General features: G+C 32.6%; 1 protein-coding gene, 1 long non-coding RNA gene and 1 pseudogene across 2 annotated transcripts; 2 read left to right on the forward strand and 1 right to left on the reverse strand.

The window, feature by feature from the left end:
- Nucleotides 1-1,958: 1,958 nt before the first annotated feature.
- LOC148201110 (uncharacterized) lies at nt 1,959-3,466 on the reverse strand. The gene is made up of 2 exons (XR_015786127.1): nt 2,570-3,466; nt 1,959-2,497 (listed from the first exon to the last, which is right to left on the reverse strand). It is a non-coding gene; the product is annotated as an uncharacterized LOC148201110 (long non-coding RNA).
- A 5,993-nt stretch (nt 3,467-9,459) lies between these two features.
- LOC124841703 (pentatricopeptide repeat-containing protein At1g11290, chloroplastic pseudogene) lies at nt 9,460-12,839 on the forward strand (annotated as a pseudogene).
- Nucleotides 12,840-20,733: 7,894 nt separating this feature from the next.
- On the forward strand, nt 20,734-24,426 carry LOC124827956 (proline-rich receptor-like protein kinase PERK9). The gene is made up of 8 exons (XM_088113763.1): nt 20,734-21,614; nt 22,200-22,592; nt 22,688-22,774; nt 23,076-23,146; nt 23,237-23,313; nt 23,458-23,605; nt 23,818-23,979; nt 24,092-24,426. The coding sequence occupies exons 1-8, from the start codon at nt 21,038-21,040 to the stop codon at nt 24,245-24,247; spliced, it is 1,671 nt and encodes a 556-aa protein (XP_087969889.1). The 5' UTR covers nt 20,734-21,037; the 3' UTR covers nt 24,248-24,426.
- The last annotated feature ends 395 nt before the right edge of the window (nt 24,427-24,821 follow it).

Raw genomic sequence — 24,821 nt, forward strand, 5'->3', positions numbered from 1 at the left:
CTGCACAGTACTTGCATGTTCCAGAAAATACCGAAACTTAAAAAAAAAACGAATGAGTTTACTTACCCACTTCACACAACAACTAGATTGATGGAAAATAACTTCTTGCCACCAAGGAAGAATTCACACACAACCTAGATGATAATCAGAAGGAGAAAGTGAGGATTTTTAGAGAAAAGAAGGAGAATTATAGAGAGAAGGAGGAGAAACTCAGAAAGTTTGGAGAGAAGAGGTGCATGCAAAAGTGGTTCAACGTTTGAAAATTTTGCTTATATATTACCGTCAAACACCGATCGGCCACTCAGCAACACACCTGTCTTCCACTTTCTGAATTTTCTAAAATTTTCACCTACACCTGATTTCTACTCACACCTGAAATTATTGGTTCTGGTAAAAACAAAACTAGAAATGTTAAGTTTGATAAATTAAAAATAGTGTTAAAAGAATAATGTTTCCCTCGAATTAAATATTTAGGAATTGCAATATCTTTTTAATTTGAAATATTAAAATCGTATTCTTTTCAAATTTCATGGAGCAAAATCTGATTAATCCTAAATTTTATGAACATAAAACAAAATTATGACTTTTCTTTTTAAAACTTGGAATACCTTTTTATAAAGTATTATTATATAAGCTTAATTAATTTCATTTTAAATTCGAATTGAATTTTAATTTAACAATCTTTAGATATCATATTATTTAATTGATAAACATGGATATTATTATTCCTAATTTAAACAGTTTATATTTATAGCTCTTCACTTTTAAAGTTTTGATCTATTTAATTTTAATTTTAAGTAATAAAATAAGATATTATGTTTTAAAAAAATCATGTTTAAATTTCATTATTTAAATTTCTAGACACTCATTTAGTGTAAGTAAAACTTGTTTTTTTCTATTTAATTAGGAAAGTTAATAAAAGAATTCCCCAAACTTTAGGATAAATCATTGAAAGACGGAATTAGGTTAGGAAGTATATCTGTATACAATGTTTTAGAGCGCCATCGAAAATATAAATCACAAAACTCTAAATAATTAAAATAAAACTAAAAAATCTACTTCAGTTTAGGTTGTCAAGAGATGTCACGGTTTACATAAAGATGATAATGACAAAGCATAAGAAAAAATTTATTTACATTTTAAAATTTAAATCCAATAATATAAAATTTTTATCTTATCTTCCTTTTTCTTATCGAGTAACGGGTTATAGTATCTAGGATAATTTTTTTTTATGATTTTAATACCAATTAATTTTTTATTATAAAATTAAAAATAATATGATATTATATATATATATATATATATATATATATATATATATATATGCGCTTTTAAATAAAATTAAATTATATTAAATTTAATATCATTATTAACTATAAAAAAATAATTCTTTTATTTTTTTAATTTTAAAAATAAAAATTATTCAAATAAATTTTATCTTATTAGATTTCATAATATTTAAGAATTTTTGTCTATTTAGTATACTTTATTAAAATTTATTAACTAAAACAAAATTACAATAAATTAAAAAACTCATTTATACATAATTATTGTAAATATAGAAATATTTATATTCCGTAGATATCTTTTTATGATATTTATTTCCTCTTTCTATGTATATAAATATATAAAAAAATATTTTGGTAAATTAAATATCAGCAAGTACACGTATATACAAGATATAGATATTATAATACTTATACTTATCCCGTTAACATACTTATATAAAAAATACATGTACATGTTATTTGTGAGTATTTTTTTGTGAATTATTTTTCTATTTACTATAGATTTTATTTACAATCCCTTGTAAGTATGAATTTATTTATACACTACTTGAGTGTCGCAATAATCTCTTCTATAATATTTAATATTATTGTGAACAACTCATTGTCTAATAAATTAGGGCACAAACAATATTCCTTTGAATCTAAACTTATAAGTTTCGCTTCAAAACATTTTAGGAAAACTTTAGTAAAAATTTCAATTTGTTTTGCACCAACATCATTCACTGAGAAACTACTCTCAACTCCTCTCTATTCACTCTCTACTCACTCAACAGAGAGAGCTCGGAGAAACCAATTTCCTCCATTAAGCACATCACAGAAACCCACCATTCTCCCAACCTTCATCCTCATTCACTCATTTGCCTAGCCTCTGCCCACTCCAACCCTTGTCTTACTCGCAAGCCACCATCAACCAGGATTCAAGAAAAAAAACTTGAACGCAAAGATAGATGGTAAGTTCTTCTTCTTAAAGCTTTATTGCTCACAAACTATAAATGGTAGATGATTGTGATCTACTCATAATTGGGTTGATATCTGCATTCATTTGGGTTGATATATGCTTTTGTGTTGGTTTGGTAATGCCTGGCTTTGTCTGCTCGTATTAAGCATGTAATTATATTGGATATACATGATTTGGTTATGCGTACTCTTTGCCAATCATTCATCCCCAACTCCAGCATCATAAACATGGCCTTGCTGTATCCCATCACCTGAAAAACAGAGAATCAATTATCACACGCACACTCCAATGCACGCTCTGTATAGTGAAGCTGTGAAAATACCTTTTCTGTCTCTCCGCTTCGAAGCCACCGAGCAACACGAGCTCTCCGATCTTCCACAGTCTTCAACGCCTCTGTTCATCTCCAATCATCAACAAAGTTGAATCATAAAAAACCATAAACACACCACAGCATCAGAATAAAAACCCTAAACCCCCAAACATTGTCTTGGCAAACCTTTATAGCTGTATTCTCTGATAACTAAACAATGGGACCCCTAGAGGTGGTAGACGCGGTGGCGGTTTCAGGAGTGGCTGCGACGGTGACGGTTTTAGGGGTAGAGGTGGGTTTGGTCGTGGCGGTGGAGGACGTCGAGGCGATGACCGGCGACGACCTTGGCCGTGACCTGTGGCGCTGGTGGTGCCCTGGTTCGAGGCAGCCGGGATCGCTCAAGCGGCGATTGACGGAGGAGCGTGAGAGCTTCTCTAACGCGGGAAGAAGAGAAGGAAAGGAGGGCCTGGCGCTGTGGCCGGCGATGATCCCGGCGGTGAGCGGGGGTGCTTGCGACGCCTTGGGCCGCGACTCGCAGTGGTCGGTTTTGATGGAGGCGGCGGCGCGTGTGCGTGAGCGGGCGGACGAGACAAATCCCTCCTTTGGCTGCCACGTTTGGAAGAGAGACTCTAGGTTTTCTAAATGTGGAATGAGGGGAGGAATGTGAGAAGTTGAGAACCCCTAAAGTTTCTGCTGGGAAGCAAAACCCTTGGGCCAGATCCAGATTTTTTTTAAAACAAAAAAAACTCTATTCTCCTTTGCACACACCCATCTCCCATTCACACCCCCATTCTGTTTGGGCTTAAGCCCATTCGATTTCTGCTAAACCTCACACCCCATAATTTTTGTTTTATTTCTTCCTTTTATTTAAGTTTGCTTGTATTTTATTTGCACTTTGTTATTCTGTTCTTTTTACTTAATTTTATTTTTTGACTTTTATTTCATTTTTAAATATCTATCCATTAAATAATACATGAAAAATACATAAAAACTAAAAAAAAAATAATAATAACAAAAATATATTTTAAAGGTTAAGCACACGTGTGTGACTGCTCGCTCGCGACGTTCTTGTGCTAAAAACCTTTTGTCACATTTATGTGTGTCAAAACTTGATCTATATAGAAAGCAAACTCTCCTGGAATAATAACTCCTTAATCTGATTTGAAATCTGATTGTAGTATTGATAGCTTCTTATTCTGGTTTTGGAAACTAACTTAGGAAAGAAATTCTAATGGACGTGTGAGGGCAGTAGCTTGTAAATCAGATTCTGTTTTCGGCTGGATCTATGCTTCAATGGTCGAAAGATAATATTGATTAGGGAATTGAATTTGGGGAAGAGACACGTTCTAACTTATAATGTAGTCAAAGAACTGCTGAAACGTATTGGAGTAGTGATGAATTATTTCTGAAATTGTTTGTGCAGAAATTTTATGAGATAAGGTTAGTATATATATAATTTAGTGTTAATTGTGTATAATGAAGAAGCACCTTTGTTTATAATATGACTGTGAGTGTATTTAGTTGGATTGGAATTTAAAATGTAGTGAGTGGTTTATGTTTTAAGTCAAAGATGCAGGACGTAAGGAATGATTCCTTGGTTAGTCTTTGATGTGGCTATTAAGTGCAGCATGGTTAACCAAATATCCTGTATTAAGTATTGAAGATTAGATGTCTGTGATGACGAGTTGGTTAGAGTTTAACTTTGAGAAATAAAGAATTATCACACCCACTTTTGAACAGTGACCAACATGATAGTTAAAATCTAAGGTGTTAAATTGGTGGTTGGTGACTGAAATCAGAAGTGGCCTTGGTAGCAAAATAAGTGCAGACCAAAATTATTGAAATTAAGTTCATTAAAATTTCTTTTGGGCTACATACAATGTTTAAGTTATATTTTAAAAGTAGTGAAAACTTATTATATCGTTTTACGTGAAAGACAATTTTGATTGGTACATCTTTTATCTTGTTTTTAAAAAGAATTAATAAATAAAATAAAATAATAATAAAAATAAAAATTACAATAATAATAATAATGGTGGATGAATTGCATAGCATTATGTAAAATTTAGACAAATTAAGTTTGGTGAGACTTTCCAGAGTTGGTGTTGTTTTAATGTTTTGTAATTGAATGGATGGAAATTTGATATTTTCACGTGATAGAAGGAGATGGCTTCTTTCATTTTAATTGTTCTTATTGAAATTTTATATCTTATTTGAATTGATTAAACTTGGATATATATATATATATATATTTGTTTGAATAACTAAATATGAATACTTTCTTTAGTAAGTATTGGTAAATATTTGTTGGTTGGACTTTTATTATACAAGGAGTAACAAGTATGATATATCTCCAGAGCTTGCTCTACCACGGAGAAAGGTGCAACCAGGAAACAGAGAGAAGGAAAGGAAAAGTGCAGGAAACAGAGAAGGAAAGGAAAACTGCAAAAGAGGTGTGAAACTAAACTTTTATTTTTCTGAAAACTTACAACTATTGTTTCCCTAAGGCTATGTTATTGTTTAACATGTGGTATTGGTTTTGTTTAACATAGACTGAGTAACTAACATACAAATATCTATAGTTTTATAATGATGAGGTGTACTATTTCATAGGGTTTTTCTATTCATGGTTGTATCATCTGTTTTAATCCCAGTTGTGCTTCTTGATTTTTGTATGATGTTACCTATGTTATCTTATGTATTGGGTTATATCAAATTGATGGGGAATGATTGAATCTGACATATGCAAGCTATTGGTTCATGTTAGTTTATGGACCACAAAAGGAATAGAAAATTAGGATAATCTATTATTTTTTAATAAAATCATAAAGTTACAGTACAGATTTTTCTGTATGTAATTACATCTTTAATTATATACAGATTTTATATACGAATATTTTCGTATGTAATTACATTTTTAATTACATAGAGAATTTTACATACAGATTTTTTCGTACGTAATTACATACGAATATTATATACAAATTTTTCTGTATATAATTACATACAAAAAAATCCGTATATAAATTATATACGGATATATCCGTATATAACTTATTCACGATAGTTTTATATACGGATTTTTGTCTGTATGTAAGCTGTATGTAACTAAGTGTTATATATGGATTTTGGGCCTTATATACGGATTTTGGCTGTATGTAATTCAATTTTTTCTTGTAGTACTATATGCGTAAAATGCATATGGACATTTACAAATCATTACAGGAAAGAGGTGCCGAGAAAGAGAAGATACCGATCATGGAACTTCTGCACAAAGAGTTGGAGAAGGAAATAGCAAGGATTCCCAAGGCTAATCCATACCCTTTTTTGTGGTATAGAATTTTCTTGATCAACCTTTTTTGTCTTCGTTTGCTAGTTGAAAAAATTGATGAAGTGTACTGCGAATATCATTTGCAGATCCCACCAAAACCATGATAGTTAGAAAGTTGATTAACTGGTTGAATACTCAAATTTATATAAAGGTCCAAATTAACTGGTTGAGCACGATACCACGCCTTACGTATCTGTAAGTTATTTCATTTACATTCAACTCAGTTTATGCATTGATTGTTCGGATTATAAAATGCTTTCACGGTAATAGCTCATGGGAAATGCTCTTTTTCTTTTATTTCAGTTTCAATTTTTATATTTGCAGTTTCCATCAACTTTGTTTTCCTTCATTCTCCTGTTGCTTTTTAGTGCTGATTTGGTATCATTCTAAGAGCAGGAAGCACTTCAACCTCAAGTTTGAAAAATGTTTATTACTGGTTTTTTCTTCTATTTATATTAATATATGTTTTGGTTTTGAAGGTCAAATTTCCTAGTTGAAGGAGAAAAAAAACTAAAAAACAACATTACAATATAAGTGGAGACCATAGGCAAAATAATTGGACAGTATCCTTCAAAATTTTGTACATGCTCTGAACTAAAAACAACCAAGATTCATTCACTAATCAAGGTTATGTGCTCCCATTCTACATCATATATCATCTAACTCACCACATCCCAACACAAAGGTCAAACTTTGTGATTGAAAGAAAAGAAAAAGTGGAAAACAACACTCCAACGTAAGTGGAGAACATAGGCAAAATAAGTGGGTAGCAGCCCACAAAATTTCGTACAGACTTTGAACAATTTAATACAACCAAGGTTCATTCACCAACCAAGGTTGAAGGAAAAAAAACTGAAAAACAACATTACAATATAAGTGGAGACCATAGGCAAAATAATTGGGCAGTAGCCTACAAAATTTTGTACATGCTCTGAATTGAAAACAACCAACATTCATTCACTAATCAAGGTTATGTGCTCCCATTCTACATGATACATCATCTAACTCACCACATCCCAACACAGAGGTCAAACTTTGTGATTGAAGGAAAAGAAAAAGTGGAAAACAACACTCCAAGGTAAGTGGGGAACATAGGCAAAATAAGTGGGTAGCAGCCCACAAAATTTTGTACAAACTCTGAACAATTTAATACAACCAAGGTTCATTCACCAACCAAGGTTATGTGCTTACAGTCTACCACACACATCATCTAAGTCACCACATCCCAACACATATCGGTCAAATTTCTTTGTTGGAGGAAAAAAAACTGAAAAACAGCATTGCGACGTAAGTGGACACCATAGGCAAAATAAGTGGGTAGTAATCCATAGAATTTTGTACACACTTGAACAATTGAATACAACCAAGGTTCGTTCACCAAGCAAGGTTATGTCTTTCCAATCTACCACATACATCATCTAACTCACCACATCCCAACACAAAGAGGTCAAATTTCATTGTTAAAAGAAAAAAAAAACTAAAAAACAACACTGCAACATAAGTGGACACCATAGACAAAATAAGTGGGTAGCAACGCACATAATTTTGTACAGCCTCAAAAGAATTCAATAAAACATTTGGATGTTGTTCATGAAAAATAATCAATGACCGTCTTCCACAGAACATTTGGCTTATTTGAATAGAAAGTGCTTTAGTAGCCTCATTTTATTGACACATAAACTATGAAACCACACAACAAAGATAAGTATAAAGCAATGTACAAAAAATTTGGTATTTGTGTTGGATTTTTTTCACTTACATTAACATGATATAATTTGAGTAGATGAACAAGATTTGCACATCTTTAAACCAATTTTCAATTAAAACTCATATACAACTGATAACAACAGAAATTTGCACAATAAATTAAAATTAATGTAATGCCAAATTTTACAAAATCACTTACGGTTACAAATGTTTTCACTAAACTTTACAACAATGTGTAAAAGAACAATTTAACAAATTAATGTTCTTTTACTAAAGTGTACAACGATGTCAACTTTTTGTATATATTTCAGTCCCTTTCACTCCCATAACTGGGAAATGGGGTTCTAATATCATGACTCTTGAACCACATTCGTAGTCTAGTCTTCATTCGCATATACATATTGTTTTACTCTATATGAACCTCATCTTCAACCAGCATGTTGTCGTGGTGATGTTCAACCGACATGGCATCACCACAACAAATGTTGTCTACTGTAGGAAATTCACGCTCATCAACACTTCCACCAACATCTTTCTCCACATTATTTGTGGCCTTATCTTTAGTCCTTTCTTCAACCAATTTCTATAACTTACGAACAAAAACTTCGAGTTTACAAATAACCCTTTCTTATTCTTGTACAACACGGATGAGGTGTTCCTTGTGTTTCCTATTTTGTTTTTTAAATCCAACACCATATTTTTCAAATGCTACTTTGACAATAGAATAACACAACTCTTCTTTGGACATACCAACACAACAACAACCTGAAAAATAAAGTAACAATTTATTAAGGGAATAAAATTATATAAAATAAATACAACAATAGGAAAATAACTACTCCCGCAGCCTTTTCCAAAGCACTCATGTTAAAAGTGTCACCTACTTTTACATTAATCCAATACTACTATTGTGGAAATTTAGTTATTCGGAAATTGTACTTTTGGTTGGAAGTTACAAAATGATCTCAAAACCATAACTAAAACATTAACAAAATCACACAACTAAATCATATAGCATCGTACAATATAAAAAATTTCCATTTAAATCACAAGTACATAGACATCATTGACCTACAACAAGTAAATGCAACCACCAACATGGAAGTGAGTTTTGGTTTTTTCATTCTTCAATGTTATTGAAGCATGCACAAACTCTCCACATAAACTAAACTACTCCAATTATAATTACCAACACACTGGAAGTCGTCAAGAACGTCAAGAATGTTAAAAAGAATCAGAAAAACTATTCCATTACGATTTGGCAGCAAATACTTAGATATCCTTATCAAAATATAAATCCTACAAAAATATTTTATAGGAAAATTTGGATGTTCTTCCAACAAAAAATCATGTGACACTAACATCAACTTTTGCACAACTAAAGTACTTTGTAGACTCACCATCTACACCAACCTTATTTAAATCAATTTTTTCTCCCACCACTCACGCCTAACCCTAAACATACATCTAATAATTAAATTCAACAACTTTGTTCTCAAAAGAAAAGTCACCCTCCTCTCAACCCATCTACCACATAACATAGATAAGACATTCTTACCAATCTTAACGGAATCGTGCTACCCTGTCAACCAATCAAAGGGTGTGTTTTCAATAAAAGTTTTTGTTCCATACTTGACCTTTGATTTAAAGCACCAAGTAACTTTGTTTTACAACAATGGCAGAAAGACAGCTACAAAAACAATATTCCTTTTAAGTCATATACACAAATCACCAAAATTGTTAGTATTACCATACAAACACACATATCTTCCTACCATGACTACATTGAGCAAGTTCATGACCTTTGTCCCATTTCGATAAAAAAACGTCTAACCCCAAAATAGAGAAACACAACAAACACAAGGAACAATGCTTGGTCGAAAAAGGATGACCAACAACGAAAAGTAATCTACCATCGAACAATGAGGTCGTGACTCCAAACAAAGCACTACAAAGCTAAAAGGATTCGCTCTTGACCTAGATTTTGAGGGCTAAAACTTCATAATATCACTTCTCAATCACCAGCAAACACAGACCAACCACAAATCACGTCAGAAGGAAGTAACAAAGAACAAACTCGCCACCAAGAGATTTTATGTAACCAAGCTCAATGACCTAAGTTTTGCGAACAAGGAACGAAAAGTCGAAACTTTGAAACGCTTGTGCCACGCTTTCGTTCTTCCCACGTTTCATTTTCACGTCAGTACAAAAATAATTCAAAAATATAATTATCTGGACCAACCATTGAGCAACACGTGGTCAGAATTGTGTGTAAATATATCGTTTTCGTTAAAAGTTCGTGATATATACTTGTTTTTGACTAAAAAGTACTTTTTGCCAAATATTTAAATTCTCAACTATGTAATAATAATGGTTATATCATATTTATACGGCAGAAGAAGCCGAATTGAAGTAAGCTAGGTCGTTTAACAGAGCGCCTAACTTGAACTCTAACTAAAATTTTCTTTCTCATTTATGGTTTGTTGATGCCTTTATTATATTTCCATCTCAGAGACACATTTGCGAAGACCAGGATCCACTGCAGGTGCAGGTGTATGTGCAACTCTGCACCATCCTCCAACACTTGTTTCTCTTCATTATGCCCCATTCAACCAACCTCTTTCAATTTTCTACTCACTCTTGCATCAATTCTCAAACACCCTTATCCATGTCAAGTCCATCCATGCTCAGATTATTAAGAATTGGGTATCAACTGAAAACTATCTTGCCGCAAAACTCATCAGGGTCTACTCTGATTTGGGTTTTATTTGCCCTGCCCGCAAGGTGTTTGATCAATGTTCTTTACAAGGTACAGCTGTTTGCAATGCCATGATGGCTGGGTTACTGAGGAACCAGCAACACGTGGAGGTTCCCAAGTTGTTCAAAATTATGGTGTTTGGTGATTTAGAAATCAATAGTTACACGTGCATGTTTGCTCTCAAGGCATGCACCAACTTGTTGGATGATGAAATTGGTATGGAAATAGTTATGACAGTGTTTCGAAGGGGGTTTCATGTGCATCCCTATGTTGGTAGTTCGAATTGTTAACTTTTTTGTCAAGTGTGGTTATCTTGATGATGCGCGAAAAGTATTTGATGGAATGCCGGAAAAGGATATTGTATGCTGGAATTCTATCATTGGTGGTTATGTGCAGGAGGGATTCTTCAGGGAGGCAATTAAACTGTTCCTTGCGATGATTGGTGGTGGGTTAAGGCCGAGTCCAGTGACAATGGTGAGCTTACTCAAAGCGTGTGGAGAGAGTGGACTTAAAAAACTAGGAACCTCTGCTCATGGTGTTCTCATTGCTTTAGGCATGGGGAATGACGTATTTGTGCTTACTTCGTTGGTTGATATGTATAGCAATTTAGGTGACACAGACATTGCTGCTTTGGTTTTCAATGGCATGTTCAATAGAAGTTTGATTTCGTGGAATGCTATGATTTCAGGATATATTCAAAATGGTTTGATACCTGAATCTTTTGCACTCTTTCGTAGACTAATCCAAAGTGGTTCTGGGTTTGATTCTGGGACCTTGGTGAGCCTCATTCGAGGATGTTCTCAAACATCTGACTTGGAAAATGGAAGAATCCTCCATGCTTGTATTATAAGAAAAGGAATTGAATCGAACATAGTTTTGTCCACTTCAATTGTTGACATGTATTCTAAATGTGGTGCCATAAAGCTAGCAACTATTGTTTTCGGAAGAATGGAGAAAAGGAATGTAATTACATGGACTGCCATGCTGGTGGGTTTATCTCAAAATGGCTATGCAGAGGATGCCCTTAAATTATTTTAGTCAAATGCAAGAAGAAAAAGTTCCCGCCAATTCTGTCACTCTTGTTAGCCTTGTGCATTGTTGTGCCCACCTAGGATCCCTCAAGAAAGGAAGGAGTGTCCATGCTTATTTGATCCGACATGGCTATGCATTTGATGCAGTTAATATGTCAGCATTGCTTGATATGTATGCCAAGTGTGGTAAAATTCGCTCTGCTGAGAAGTTATTCAATAATGGGATTCCATTTAAAAGATGTTATACTGTGTAACACTATGATTATGGGTTATGGAATGCATGGTCTTGGGCATTATGCTCTATCTTTATACGATAGAATGATAGAGGAAAGTCTCAAGCCAAGTCAAACAACATTTATTTCTTTGCTAACAGCTTGCAGTCACTCGGGCCTTGTTGAAGAGGGTAAGGCTTTGTTCAACTGTATGGAACGGGATCATAATATTAAGCCTCAGGACAAACACTATGCTTGTGTTGTGGATCTTCTTAGTCGAGCAGGCCGCCTCAAGGAAGCAGATGCTCTGGTGAAACAAATGCCCTTCCAACCCAGCACAGATGTGTTTGAAGCTTTGCTCAGCGGTTGCAGAACCCATAAGAATATTAACATGGGGATACAGATAGCAGATAGATTAATTTCCTTAGATTACTTGAACTCTGGAATTTATGTCATGTTATCAAATATTTATGCTGAAGCAGGAAGATGGGAATCAGTGAATTACATACGAGGCCTCATGAGGATGCAGGGTCTAAAAAAGGTACCTGGATATAGTTTGATAGAAATAGGGAATCGGGTATACACATTTTTTGCTAGTGACGATTCACATCCTCGTTGGTCAGATATTTATCAAGTATTAGAAAATTTGAGACTCGAGGTGGAGGCAGAAGGTTACATTCCTGATACTAGTTGTGTTCTTCGTGATGTAAATGAGCCAATGAAGGTTAAGTTACTCTGGGGACACAGTGAGAGACTAGCCATTGCATTTGGTCTTTTAAGCACTCCATATGGAAGCTTGATTAGGATCACAAAAAATCTTCGTGTATGTGTTGACTGTCATACTATTACCAAATACATATCAAAAATAGTTCAGAGGGAAATTATAGTCAGGGATGCTAATCGTTTCCATCACTTTGTTAATGGGAAATGCTCATGTAATGACTACTGGTAATGAGGACTTATTGAAAAGCTTTGAGCAAAAGTAACAAAAGCTTCCTTAATGAGAATGAACATGACTAATGTCACCCCTTTGGTACCCTTCTATTCATTACATGCTTACAATAAGAGAACTATAGTTATTTCATCGTTTAACTTTACCAACCAGTCAATTGTGTTAGTGCGGTGTGTTGTAATTCTTTTTTTTTACATATGTGGGAATCACTTTAGAAATTCCATACTTTGGTAGTTGTGTAGGTAACATGGGAGTTGGTGAACTTGACAATCGTCTCAATTAGTTAATCATGGCAAGAACATTAGAACTCTTTTGAGATTTGGTAAACTCCTGAAGTCCTCTCTATTTGAATGTTGTATTTCAGTATTTGAAGTTTTCATTTAAAAACTTTTATGTACTTTGTATGAACATATGAAACTAGGGGGACAATGACGTAGTTTTTAAAAGTAAAGATTAAAGAAAAGACTTTAATTTTAAATGAATTTTTTGGGTTAACATAATTTTATAAGAAATACTGGACAATTTAGTTTTTAAGAGAGTTTGACAGTTTCAAATTATTTTTTAATGTTAATTTTTTAAGAATTCTAAAATATTTTTTATTTTTACAGATGTTGTCTTCCAATAGCCACATTAACATCCCTCAAATCCATCTTCATTTATCTCTCCAAATCACTAGAAAAGAACAAAGTTATCACTCACCTTTCCATCCCCTTCAACAGTAAATCCAATGGAAGGAACAACATTAGTGTCTACATTCAATTGCCAAATATGTATTCTATTTCTTTTTTATAGCAACTTTTCTTCCCTTTTCACAAAGTTAAAACAAATTCCACAGTTAATTTAATGAAACTTGGATATAAAAATTACTAAGCATAAGCATTAACGTTTCTCTATGGGTATATGTTGAAACCTTTGGTCTGAACTGGAATCAATCTTCAATTATGGTCTTAGAAAACGACCTCTAGATAATGAAATAAAGTACTACTTACACATGTGCCAACAAATTAATGTCAAATTAAATCTCTTCTCCACATGGAACGAATTGTCATCGTGCCTTTCAAATTTCATGAATCCTTCAATCCACATCGCGATTACCGTTTGAAGATATCTAAAACCAGACTATTACCCTAAACTTTAAATACAGAAAGTCTACATGACCCCGGTAAGGAACTTGTAACATCTATGATCAAGTGTGGGAACAACCGTTTATATTGCAAAAAAAAAAAATTAATCAACTCGTTAATAAAAATCTAAATCCTTTAAAAACTATTTAAACGAAAATTCGAAACAACGACTTACAATCCAAAGAAAACAGCAAACCATTCAAAATATAGGAAAAATCAATAACTTTCAAAATAACTAAAAAAAGAATCATTTTCTTGATAACTTTGCTGCTTTAAGTTTCTGCTTGATTATCATTTAAAAATCATCACACAAACACAAGCAACCAAGAGTGAACTAATAGAATGAACATTAAAATATCAATACAACATTCATATCTCAGTTATTAAGTCCTTAGTGCAATCTCATCACAACAAACAATATCAATACATACTAAGACTATAACTTGCAATACAATATCAAATCATATTCTCCCTTAAAAGCAAATCATGATCAACCCATTAGATTTACACCACCTATCATTTAAAGACAACCAGTGTCATTACTAACAATCTCTATAAACATATGTCAACTTCAATACTTCATCGTACAATTCATGTTTATCAAAACAGATTGATTCGAGTGGTCTTCCACCACAACTTCAGACCTATCTCCTATGCTCCTAAGGCTTATGAGTAAAACTTCAATATGCTCCCATCAGCACTAAACTCAATATGACTTGGAAACCTACGGGTGAAACATCCATCCCTTTCTACCCCCTCAAAAGAAAAAAGGGTAGCACTTGAATCTCAATCTCTTCTACCGCCCCATCATGGATGAAAAAACTCATCTCTTCTACAGCCTCTTAAAGACAAAGAGATTCTTCTCTTTCACCGCCTCTTAAAGATGAAGAGATTCACCTTTCTACCCACTCACAAGAGGAAAGTTATCAACGCATATTAAGGAAGCATAAAAAGAAGTCATACCCAAACACATAAACACCATTCTATCTCATGGTCGGTTAAGTACCGTGACACTCGCGTTAAGCTAAACCACAATCACGAAAACAATTGCCACACATTTTGTAGCTACATACAAAGCACTCCCGCATAATAACATTATCAAGATATTAAAAACCACATATATGACAAAAATACAAAGTCAACTAAAACACATGATAAGTCAACTATGCACTAACCACATCTCCTTTTTTCAAGATACATCTATCAAATGATGACAAACTCATTCATCTCCCAAAGTGGACTCTGAAGTACTTGAAAAATACTAGAAAGGGGGTTGAATAGTGCTAATGAAAAACTTTTTGCAACCTTTTCGATTTAGCACCTTATCGAACTCTGAAATTTTCTTTTAAAAGCTTAAACGCTCGACTTGATAAATATGAATAAACGATAACAGTGTTTAATGTGTTATTCATAATACATCCTGTAGTGTTTTGTAAGAACTTCTCTTGTGAAAAATAAATGTTTAACTTAGAAGATTCTTGTGTTTAGACGTAAAGCACAACTTCAAGTTTTTGTAAGAGAATCGTTTAGATAAGAGATAATTGCACAAGTATTTTTATACTTGTTCTCTCCAACTAAACTACATCATGTCTTCTTCACACAATTACAAATGAGTATTAGCCAATCTCTAGTATTCACACTACTCCTAGTTTTTAAGTATTCACACAACTCTTAGTTTGAGTATTCGCACCACTCTAATACTCAATAACCTTAGTTAAAAGTTCCTTGTATTCACATTATTTCTGGTACTCAACAATCCTAATCGATATTTCTTTTGAGTATTTGCTCCACTCCTAATACGTTGGAACCTTGCTAAGATTCCTCAACTCAAACTAAATTCAATAGTAAATATTTTAATTCTCTTCAAAATTGCAATCAACTATTGCTTACAAGTAGTTCAAATTATATCTTTCAAATAAAATATGACTACAATACAGTATTTCTTTTCTCTTTTACTCTTCTCTTCTCTTTTTCTCTTCTATTTAAAGTTTCATAAATATAATATTCATAAAGTTCCTGTGTGCTTCCTCCTGTATAATATACCTACCATATTTTTTATGTGTTTGGATAAGATAATTTAAGAGAATAATTTATTTATCTCATAAATTTAAAATTCTTTGAAGCAAAATAAATTGTTTGTATGAGAAACATTAAAAAAAAATCTGAAATTAAGAAATTTTAAAAAGGAAATAAAACACCCGAATTTAAAATTCATTAAAAAAAATTAAAATTTCATAACTAATCACTTTCTCTTTATACACGTTATAAACACATGCATATTGAACAAAAAAATTAAATTATAAATATTATTTAAATATTCAAATTTGACTAATAACTTTATTAAATTTTAATTTTAAAATACATATTTTTGAAATGAAATTTTTTCTTGAGAGAGAAATTTAATTACTTTATCTCTAAAACTAGAAAATTAAAATATAAAATACTTTAATTACTCTATCCAAATAAAATATCTAAAAAATAAAGAAAATATAATTAAAAATAATTCGAATATAATGCATTTGAACTTTTTAAAAATTGTTGGATCTCTCCTCCCAACAAAGAAATTAGTCTATTTTTTAATTTGCAGTTCTTAACTAGTGTTTGAATCTAACGGTTTTGCATGAACTACATTTTCAACGCCAAACAAAAGATTCACGTTTTGCTATTTTTCTTAAATAGAAAATTTACTTGAGTGATTCCCGTTATAAAAGCTTAAACTAATATTAAAAAAAAAATTGAATTTCGAATTATAGAACAATATCCACATCTAAGATATTGGACCTATATTTTCTTCTAAAATATATAACTGTATTTAAAAGAGGTGAATGTGCAACACGATGGAATGTTTTTTGTGTGATGAAAAGTGTTTGTAATAATTAATTGAAATTAAGCGAATAAAATGGAAAGGATAAGATATGAGTCACTGGTCATCAAATGTAAACCTTCGAAAAAGCATCACAAACAACTAATTGTTGGGCCACGTCTCAAGTTAATCAACAACCGTCACTAGAAAAGAAAAATAGCATATTTTAGGGGAGGTTATTTTCAGGCTGTCTTTTCGAGGTTATACAGAGTCCATAATATTTAATTTATTTTTTTTATGAATATTTTCTCAGTCCTTTTTGTGCCTTTTCTTGAGCCTTCCTTTACGTCTCTCATTTTCTGAATTCATTTTTCCCAATTCTACTTCTTTCCCGTGTCGTTTATCTACGTCTCTGGGATTTCAGTTCGCGTCTCAAAGGCTTATCTTTGCGTCTTAAAGCTTTCGCGTCTCGAACGTTGTTCTTCACGTTTTCTGGATTTCAAACAAGGTGTGGAGTTCTCGCGCAAGGAGCATGGCAAAGGAGGAGGTTTGGGTTCAGTTTTGGTAGAGAGGAAACGCAAGTTTCGACAGCCAGGCGCGACCTCCAACCTCAACGTCGCGCGGTGGGTACCACGGCGGTGACGTCTTCGCGACATATTTAATAAAATAATAACGTAAGCCAATTTTAATTTATAGAAAACAATTATTTTTACTTCTCTATTATATATATATATATATATATATATATATATATATATATATATATATATATATATAAGTATCACATTAGTCAAAGAAAAGACTACCAATAGAACAAGTTGTATGAATAGTTTAAAAATAAGTAAAAATGAAAGAATAAATTGAAAATTATTAATGAAAAACTTATGGATATTAAATGAATTGTTTATAATTAATTAACATATTTATGTACTTGACTAGTCGTTTATAAGATTAAAATGTAAATTTCCAATATTAATTTTTTATATCAGCTTATCTTTTATCTTTTTAATGTGATTATTTGACCAATTTGATTCATAAATATTTAATATATATAATATAATATATATGAGAGAGAAGAGAGAGAAAGAGAGAGAGCGCAAAATTACAATAAATTATGTATATATAAATTATATTGTTTCTAAAATTTAATTAAAGTTTTGCAGTGGGGCTAAACCCACTTTAACCCTAATCCTAACCCACTTGAGAGGGGTTTTTAGGGGTTGGGGGTTGGGGTTTTTTTCTGGCCCCCTACTTGATGGGCTTCTTAAAATAGGACTTTTTCAATAATGGGTTGGGACTGGCCCTAGAGCCATGGGTTAAATTGACACCTCTAGTTTTGACATCCAACCTACATTCATCGATAAAATCAATATGAATTTTCAATTTCACTACACAAGCTGCAAAAATAACTACATGGATTACAACTTCAAATAATGAATGCTCCATAACAATTTAGCAACCATTTCTCACTTTGACAAATAATAGCTTCAACTTTTTATCATATATGTTACACACGACATAAACGTAATAATAAAACCTTCTAAAAACATATTAGACATGGACGTAGTAACAAAATCCATATATAAGAAGATAAATCTTGAGAAACAATACCAGGAAAGTTCAAGAATTGAAAAATATTTTCACTAAAATCACCCACCATAAAAGTAATGAAACATATAAGTAGATAAATGGAAGCAATGAAACATATAAACAGATAAATGGAAGTTAGGTTTTGTATTAGAAAGTGATTTTAAGTCTAACTCAACCTCACAAAACCGGACTTATAAGGTGAGGTTTGCACGTTATTTATATATTATAAATTGACATGAGACTTTCAATATTTCGTCTTCATGGTGAGATGAAGTAATGAATGGGAAAAACATTCAAGTATTATGAGTCTATTTGATGAAATAAATCTTCAACGCACCTAAATCTTAAAGTTTATGTTCCTTGTCTCTTAAATCCTTTTGTAAAGAATCTACCTTCTTCAGAACCTCTGCACCATCATCATCATTTTCCATGTACATCAACACATTTAATAATGAGCCCTTTAATCGCTGAATCTCCAACTCCAGTTCTTGTTTCATATCAAGTTGATTTTTTATTATACTAATGGCCCGAACTGAGATTTAAATAAAAAATAAGAAAAGGTAATAAAACTAAAGAAAGGAAAGTTAATGCGGAAGTAGAAAAGGTAAACGTGGACAGTGAAGGGTTCTGAATCAAGAATAAACAACTTGAATTTTAAGTAGATCTCAGCATTAATTAAGTTTAGCAATTTAATCCTTGAAACCATCTATAGCATTTTTTCCTTAAATGCGTAAATTTATTTTAAACTGAAATCTAGCATGACATCATAGCCTTTTGTCAAAATTACACTTACATTATTGATCGTGTAAGAGTTATTTTTCCGTCGTAAAATTAGTATCAAAATAGCCTATCATGGCTACTCCAAGAGGGAATTTTCCTATCACTGATCCACTTCTTAATGAAAAACATATGACAACTAAAACAATTACATCAGAGCCTAACTAATGCATATTCAGTTCTTCTTGACAAGTGTCAAATGTAATTCTTAATATTTAAGGCACTTTTTTCTTTAGTTTGTTTTTTAATACAAGTGAAAACTCCTAGCATTACGTTTAATATGATATTTCTTTTTATGAAGAGTTAACAAGTTGATTAAGAAAGTTTTGCTATTTTTCTAGATGCACACGAGAGAATATGTAAGATTGAGAAATTCTGACACAAATTTGAACCATTCTAACTAAAACATGAAGACAAAAAAGTGAAAGAAGTAAAAAATGCCATGAATGCTTTTTTTTTTTTTTACCTATTGCATTTGGAGTTCATTTTCTTTTTACTTAGTACATTTACAGTTCTAATTAATCTCATCCAGTGATCTTGTGATACCCTATAAATGTCTATAAACATTTACAAACTGTAAGAATTTAAGAGGTTTCCTATTATACCGGTCCCACACCATCTGGAAAAGATTATTTCAGGAAAAAAAAAATATCAATTGTCTATAAAGAAAACAACAATGAATAAAATCGTTATGGAAATATATAAAGTTAATATTATTGATTATAGTTTTATGCTTGGGAATTGTACAAAGTAAATTCAATTTAACTCATGGATTTGTAAAAAAAAATACAAATTAATATTGGCATGTTATCGTGGATAACTCAAAAACTGATATATATATTGCTAAATTTGCGGTAAAAAGAATTTGAAACTTATTTATTTATAAAAGTGTTTTAAATTATTTTTTTAAAATTGAATTTTTGTAAACTAAGGGGTGTCTGCTTAAATCCAGTGAGTTAAAATGATGATACAATTTAAATTACATAGTATATTAATTGCTTCAAGCTCACTTTTGAGTTTTGAGGAGTGTTATTCACCTCAGTGGCATGTACGAGGGAACTTATCTTTCGTGAGAGTTACATAACACCCGATGAAGATCATAATTGAGGGTCACAAATTTCAAGAAATAAGAAAAATAGAGGATATGGAAAATTGTAATTGAGACATCAGTTTGAATTAATTATGAAAGAAAATATTGCCCAGAAAATAATTCTTCAACAAATGACAAAAGAGGAAACTTCATCCATGTGATTTATCAATGCCATAGTTTCCCGGAATTTGCAGACCAGTTGGACAAATATTCAAATAGGTTTCAATACAATTTTTTTTTATTTTGAATACTTAATATTTTTTTTCTTTAAATGGAATAATGAATAACAAATTTTTTAATTAAATTTAACAAAATACTTGCATTTTGTCTCTTTTTATATATTAACTTAAATATTTTTAAAATAGTTTTATATTATTTATTGTTTTGAAATTATTTTTATCATAATAATAATAACAATAATAATAATTTGTTCATATATAATTATTATTCTATTATATAAAGAAGAAACTTAATTCTTTTTTTTTTCTTCATCATTTTAAATTGATTACATTATATCTGTTTCAATTTAACCAACAAACGTAGAACCTATATTAAGATAATACTAAAACCTTAAAGAATTTGTTTTCATACTCGAAACCAAAACATGGTTGATCTAAACCAAGAAACAAAGATGTTTAGCTTGAGCACTTTCCGTTGCAAGGTGACTTTTTGCGATGATTTATAGGTTCTGTCAGTGGCACTGTCACGTACTTATACGTTCCCTGAAGGTTAGAACTCTATATCAGCTTCAAATGTTTTGCTTGTATCTGCATTTTTATGTAACAGTTTTATGCACAAAGGTGCAATGCGTAAACCTAGTTTATCGAAGAGGTTTTACAAGATCAGTGTGGAACATCATAGTTTGGCATGGCAGTTGAGTGGGAGTCTTGGAACATTGGTTTCGGTTGGTGACACTGACAGTTACCACTTTCTTCATCTTAAGTTTCCTCCTTTGGCATCGCTTAAGGTCTAAACTTCATCATCTGACCCCAACATGAACATCCTGTCTAAACTTCCCAACCCCAACCTTAGTTTCTCATTATGCAAATGTTACATGACACACCACACCTCAAACAAACACCCCAATTCTATTTAGTTTCCTACAATGTCAACCCCATTACCATTATCACCGTCACCGGCGTCATTCACCGCCGCACCGCCACCACAGTTATCTTCTCCGACACTACCTAATTCAACTTCACTATCACCATTATGGTCACCATCACTCCCACCATTACCATCTCAGTCCTTGCCTCCGGCTTCCTCTCCACCGGCACCACCACCACTGTCACCATCACTATCACCACAATCGTTGAGTTTGCCACCGGCATCAATTTCTTCCCCTCCGCCACCTCCTCAGAGTTCTTCTCCTTCTCCAGCAGCATCTGCTACACCTGTAAGTAGTAGTGCACCTCCTCCACCTTCTAGGACAAGTCCTTTAGATTCTCACTCTACTCCATCACACACTTTTGCATTGGCTCCACCACCTCCATCAGCAAAAGATTCTGGCCAACGAAGCAGTGGTGGCCCTAGTTCAGTGGCTTTTGTTGGTGTTGTGACAGCAATTGTATTGTTTGTGTTCATTGGCATTGCTATCTGGTGCCTCAGGAGGCAAAAGAAAAGGATTTCTAAGACTGGTGGTTATGACTTCCCATCCCCTCTTGGCTCAACATCTGAGTCAGGTAAAACTGTAAATACTGGCTTTATTGTTTTTCAGTGAATGAAAATCCTCAAATTTTTCCATTAGGAATTTCTCATGATCCCAACTGTTAGTTAACAATGCAAAAAATCCACCCTATAGTTTCTGATAAGAACCACAAATGTCAAGCAAGCAGCAATGTAATGAAACCTGCCATTGTAGCAACAGGAATTTAAAACTTTTGTTACAATTATTTTGTGGATCATACTGAGTTTGGATGCATCAAGAAAGCGAGAGACTCATTAAATGGAAATTCTTTTAACAATTGATAAAAATACAGCAATACATAAACCCTTGAATTTATCAATACATTGTTTAAGTGTTAATATAACCCACATGTATAGTTGTTAGGGATCAATGAGAGATCTGTGCATTATTGAAGGCTTAAAGTTGTCCCATAAAGAACCAATTGGGGTGTAACAAACAAACTCTTGTTTCTTTAGTACATTTATCCTTGTTTTCATTATTATCTGTTGCCTTCGAAATATACTAGGATTCTTCTTTTACTGCTTACGAATATTGCAAACTTAAAGGCAATAAAAGTAATTAAATTTTGTACATTGTTCAGATTTGTCCTTTCTTAAGACCCGTTCTTCAGCTCATCGTTTGCAAAGAGCTTCTGGCGGTAATACAGCATCAGGACTGGGAAACTCAAGATCATTCTTTGCATATGAAGAACTAATGAAGGCCACAAACAATTTTTCAACTCAAAATCTTTTGGGTGAGGGAGGGTTTGGTTTTGTGTATAAAGGGTCACTTCCAGATGGGAGAGAGGTAGCAGTTAAGCAACTACAGATTGCAGGAAGTCAAGGAAAGAGAGAATTCAAAGCTGAAGTGGAAATTATTAGCCGCATACATCATCGTCATTTAGTTTCCTTGGTAGGATACTGCATTTCAGAGAACAAAAGACTGCTTGTCTATGACTATGTCCCCAACAGTACCCTTTATTTTCATCTTCATGGTACAGCCACTTCAGAGTGATCGGTGACTCTTTTTTCATGATATTTTGACTAAATTTAATCTGTGCTTACTGAAAGTGAATTTGATTGAATTAAGGGGAAGGTATGCCAGTGCTGGAGTGGACAAACCGTGTTAAAATTGCGGCTGGAGCAGCCAAAGGAATAGCTTATCTCCATGAAGACTGTAATTATCAATCCTTAATATCTTTTGTTTTTGTGTTGTTGTTGAAGTTATGTATGAAGTTGTCTTAAAAATGTGACTGTAAATTTTCGTACATGGTGTGTGAGAGACGGGTACTGGAGAAATATAGTTATTCTTCTTTGTTCTTAATTAGTTTATTCGAAACAGTTACTGAAGTTAGGGACTTAAAAAATGGGAAAATCATTCTTTTATTTTAGTGTAGCTAGATTCTATGATTTGGTAACTGGTGACCTACTTTATTAAACATAGTTATTTCTGCTAAGGAATGTTACATTTCGCACAGGCAATCCTCGGATTATTCACAGGGATATCAAGTCAGCAAACATTCTTTTAGACTACAACTTTGAAGCTCGAGTCTGTGCTATTACACTTCTCATTCTAAGTTGGATATTATCTGCTACATTGATATTCTAAGCTAGTTGCTCATGTTTTTTCATTTCATAGGTCTCAGATTTTGGGCTGGCCAGATTAGCAGTTGATGCAAATTCACATGTAACCACACACGTGGTGGGAACTTTTGGGTTAGTAACATGTCTACTATTTTCTCTGGGTACAGATAACGAATTCATGATTCATTTCATAATAATGCTCAAACAATAACATTGATTTTAACATGAAACTAAAGATACTAACAATGATTCCTCTTTTGCTTTCCCCTCTTAAAGATATGTTGCACCTGAATATGTATCAAGTGGTAAATTGACGGAGAAGTCAGATGTATACTCCTTCGGAGTCATGCTTTTGGAGCTCATTACTGGAAGGAAGCCAGTGGATGTATCTCAACCAGTAGGTGAAGAGAGTCTAGTTGAATGGGTAAGCATAGTTGAATGGATTATGGTAGGTATACAAGTAGGTAAATATCTAAAGATTTTGAAAAGTAGAAAGCACTAGAATTTCATACTTTGTGGACTCAACCATTATAGTATATAAGATTGGAAAAGTCAGCCTTTTCTCCCAAACCAAAGTTGAAGATGTTCATGAAGGCAAGCCTTTCTGACTAAAGATGTTATACCTTAATTTTTCAGGCTCGACCCTTGCTAAATGATGCACTTGAGAGTGAGGAATTTGAGATTTTGACAGATCCAAAGCTAGGAAAAAAGTACGTTGAAAGTGAAATGGTTTGCATGATTGAAGTTGCTGCTGCTTGCGTCAGACATTCATCTGCCAGAAGACCTCGGATGGGACAGGTAATTATAAAGAAAGTGAAGCAGAAAGTTTTGTGTTGTGTTATTGGTTGAGCAACATATATACACCAATTTCTAAACATTTTGTTCCTTGAATCATCATCACATTTGTCAGGTTGTTAGAGCTTTTGATGGTTTAGCTATGTGTGATCTTTCAAATGGAATGAGAGTTGGGGATTCTTCGCAGCAATCCGCAGAAATAAGATTATTACGTAGAATGGCATTTGGTTACAGTTCAGAATTTTTTAGCCACTCAAGTTTGAATGAGTAAGAGGCTATATTGTATTGTGAAATTAAGTTGGTTTCAGTGTGACTATGGTGCACATAATCCTGAAATTCACGCATCATGTTCTCTTGATTTTCGTAACATCCTCTTCTTATTCTTCTGTAGTTACCATTTTCTAAACTCATGTTGATGGTGGTAATCAATTCATGCCCTTTAACGTAATAAATCTCTTGAATTTTCGAGAAAAACAAGAACCATGTTGTTTTGTGGGATGAAAGAGAGAAGACCCTTGTTAGATCATATTAGAATTAAGAATGTGATTTAATTGGACTATTGAGATATAGAGGTTTTGATTATTTAAACAAGTTATGTTCAAATTTTAAAACCTCAACATTAAAGAATTATGAATAACTCATCATTTTTTATTTATAAAATTACAACTCTGTTTCTTTTCAAAAATTTAAAATGTATACACATTTTATTAATAGGAAATTATCATATTAAATATGTTTTTAGTTTGTAAATTTTAATTCAAAATTGAAATTTATTTCTATGGAAAAATATAATTTGTAATAGAAAATGAATTGATGTAGTCTTCCTAATATAACTACATTACAAT

Source organism: Vigna umbellata, chromosome 4 (assembly GCF_029865625.1).
Source record: "Vigna umbellata cultivar VRB3 chromosome 4, Vumbellata_1.0, whole genome shotgun sequence".
Lineage (NCBI taxonomy): Eukaryota > Viridiplantae > Streptophyta > Magnoliopsida > Fabales > Fabaceae > Vigna > Vigna umbellata.